This window comes from Temnothorax curvispinosus, unplaced genomic scaffold (genome assembly GCF_003070985.1).
Source record: "Temnothorax curvispinosus isolate PA1 unplaced genomic scaffold, ASM307098v1 QBEX01018410.1, whole genome shotgun sequence".
NCBI classification, from domain to species: Eukaryota; Metazoa; Arthropoda; class Insecta; order Hymenoptera; family Formicidae; genus Temnothorax; species Temnothorax curvispinosus.
This window is the reverse complement of record NW_020228190.1, coordinates 1-3,267: the sequence shown is the minus strand read 5'-3', so window position 1 is coordinate 3,267 and position 3,267 is coordinate 1. Positions and strand designations below refer to the sequence as shown.

Here is a 3,267-nt window from a genome sequence, read left to right as displayed (position 1 = left end):
ATTTTCTCGAAAGCTGCGTAATACTCGTGTATAGCTGAAAGTCTGAATTTTCGATTGATCCGCGTCCAATGTATGATCGAACGGTCGACTCTAATCCATCCTTAATCTCGTAGCTAGCGGCGTGCATCTTAACAACGTCCTATCGAATGTGAATCTCTGTCTCTAGTGTTCATATGTCTATATCCGACGGTTTCTTCGTTGTAAATTCCACCAGGAGGCGAATGTTAATCCTTTCTTTCTGCGATGACGGGTCGTCGGGTTCTTGACTCAGCGGTACCAGTCCACGACGAGTCTACCGATCACTTCTCGGGATCGTTTATCGAGCCTCACACTCTGTATATCTCATTGTACATTCTCATCGTTACCGACTTTTAGCCTCTGAATGAGACGATCCGTGTAGCTCTTTTGATATCGGTGTCGAGGATGAAATCGACTGGCGAACGAACGAACGAGCGTGCGAGCGAGCTGTCGAATGCTGAAAGGAACGCAGGTGCGCCCAACAATCCTCCACAATTTTCCGGACGTTTCTTTCGGTCTTCGTAGAATACCTTTTAGGCGTAAGGCACTGGGTTGATTTCACCTACTAGGTGTCGAATAGAATTAATATAACGCCCGCCCTCCGCGCATTCATATACACACGTACACACGAACACATACATACACATACACACCCCAGGCCGACACGCGTCGATAGCGAAAAAATGAGTGTCCGTTTGAAAGTCTTACTCTCTGAGAGCGGCTCTTCCATAGTAAAGCGATTGCTTCTTTTCGTTCTTTGCGAACACTGCAAAATTGTACTCGGAGAGTTACACGCGAGCTAAATTTAGCGATTGTACTTGACAGTCTTACCTTTTGAGTATGATTTATTTAAGGAGTTTGTCGAGATTGCGAAATTGGAAAAATTATTGGCTCTCCGGTATGATCTTAAACGGACACCGACACTCCAGCGAGATCGACGACGATTCGTTCTGGGACCCGCGGACCCTTTCGTTCCGCTAAGGAAAGCTTCACTGACGGAGGGAAAGAGCGCTATAACGAATCAAAGTGACTGACAGAGGGGCGGTGCTACGAAGCTATCCGGACGGTGTTAATTAGACGCCAATTATTGTCATTCTTTCTCTCGTGTCGACATTAAGGACGTATGAAACGGGAGCAGGAGGTAGCGCAAATCGACTATATAACACGTTTCAATATAAACGAAAAAAAAATAATAATTAATAAAAAGGAATTATATCGCGTCATCTCTTAAGCATGCCAAGAGAGAGAAACGCCAGCTACGTTTGTCATTCAGTATTCTTGCGCTTTGTTTTTTCTATGAATCGGTGCGCGACGATCTTACTCCTTGTTAGATCGAGGTGAAGAGAAAAAGAAGAAATAAAAAGAAGCTGCTCTATATATATATACATATATATAAAGAGAAAAGGGGAGATTTAAGAAAGCCCACAAAAAACACACACAATGTTATTATAAACGATTAATTAATAAAAAACGAATCTTGTTTGTTGTTACTTCTGGTATACCTCGTTGTGGACCACCGATTTATCGCACCCGCTAGTTGGTTCGTCTTTCGAGTTTCTCCTTAGGTTATCGCTACTTTTTCCGTTTTATAGATATCGTTGTGTAAGCCCGAGGTGTGTAACCGACGGCTGTGGATGGGAAAGTAATTGATCCATCCGGAAACCAGAATGTTCAATTTTTATTTAATACGTATCGTAATGAGGGCATGAGTATACAATATATCGAATCGACATATAGCCGTCACGTCGAAGAGTATTGTGGGGCTAAGGATATTTTGCGTGACGATAGAAACGATCTCCTCAGGACGACGTAATCTACGTATCTTCCTCCCAGACGGTTTCCGTGAGTATGGCGATGTTGTCCAGGCCGCGCATCGGTGCGTACTCGAGCGTCCACATCAAGTTCGTGAAAACGACTGCGGCAACGTTACAAATATTTATCAATGAGGAAATATCGTCGCGAACGACGTCGTTATCGCAAAGAATGCACGAATTTGATGACACGAGATCGTAAAATCTTAATGAAATCCGCGAGATTGTCGCTAATTTTATCATCTCTCCAACTTTAGATAGGTCCTCAATAAATATTTTATCTGATTCCCAAGAGGTAAAATCCCAGATATTTGGCTACTGTGATTCAAATTAAATTTGTGACGAGAATAGAACTATGTAGCATGCATTACGAGTGAAATAGAATTAATTCGGAATCTCGATTCCTCGCGGCAACGGTTGACAATACACTTGGACAATATACTGAAGTTTTAGATTTAGATTAAGACCAAGAAATATATATACCAAGTCTCGTTTTGCGAGATTAATTATCCGATAAATGGATAATTAATATAACAAGCGAGTTTTTAATTGGAAATTCGATTCATTACAGCCCAATCCCCTGTTTGCCCCCGTTGTCACAATGCAATTTTGGCCGGAAATACGGAACACCTTTTAGCCAGCAAGAGAATTAAGAAACAAAATTTTCAGTCACCTTACTATTATGTATATATAATATATGTATAAATAATTCAACAATTGTACAACTCACTAGAAACATTTTAGCGTGGCCCTTTCGGAACGCCACCCATCAGTCCGGCTTATCGCGAGCCGCTAAAGGTGCTCCGGACTTCAGTCCATATTCAGTCGCGGCACTTACGCATCTCGCCCTGATGCAGATCGGCGATCAGCTCAGGACACGAACTGTTGCAGGGATTTATCGGGGTGAGACGCAGCTGAGTCGCGCCGCGAAGCTGGGCGAGGGCGATCAGACCGGAGTCGAGCTCGACCTTCTTGTAGCTCGGGCTGTTGTAGTCCGAGGACATTAGAACCCAATTGAAATGCGCCGGCGAGACCGTGCTGGAGAGGAAGTACGGTCGTTGATAGTACTTTCTGAGCACCTTCACGGCATTGATGTCGCAGTTCTGCCAGTGGACGAACCACTTGGCCACCTCGGGCGCGTGCACGCGTCGTAGAAACGCCGCGAGGTCGGACGAGCCGGTACGCAGATTGGAGGTCAGGGCGCAGGGTACTGTCTCCATCAACCGCTCGTTCTCCAAGTAAAGCTGTTTGCGAGCCGAAAAATAGTTTGTTTTTTTTTCACACAAGATCGAGCATTTATAATAAGACGGCAAAACTCGTCTACCACTCACGTGGGTAATATTGTCGAACCAGAAGTAGTCGGTATTCATGACCGTCCATGAGTCCATCGCGTCGGTGATGATGGCCGGTGCGTCGCGATTCAAATAATTGTCGACCA

General features: G+C 44.4%; 1 protein-coding gene across 1 annotated transcript; it reads right to left on the bottom strand.

Moving 5' to 3' along the window:
- Positions 1 to 1,676: 1,676 nt before the first annotated feature.
- LOC112468368 lies at positions 1,677 to 3,262 on the bottom strand (the record flags this gene model as incomplete). Its single annotated transcript, XM_025037501.1, has 3 exons — positions 1,677 to 1,933; positions 2,668 to 3,073; positions 3,161 to 3,262. Coding segments are annotated over 3 exons (609 nt in total), but the record flags the coding sequence as incomplete, so codon positions are not given.
- Between the last annotated feature and the right edge of the window lie 5 nt (positions 3,263 to 3,267).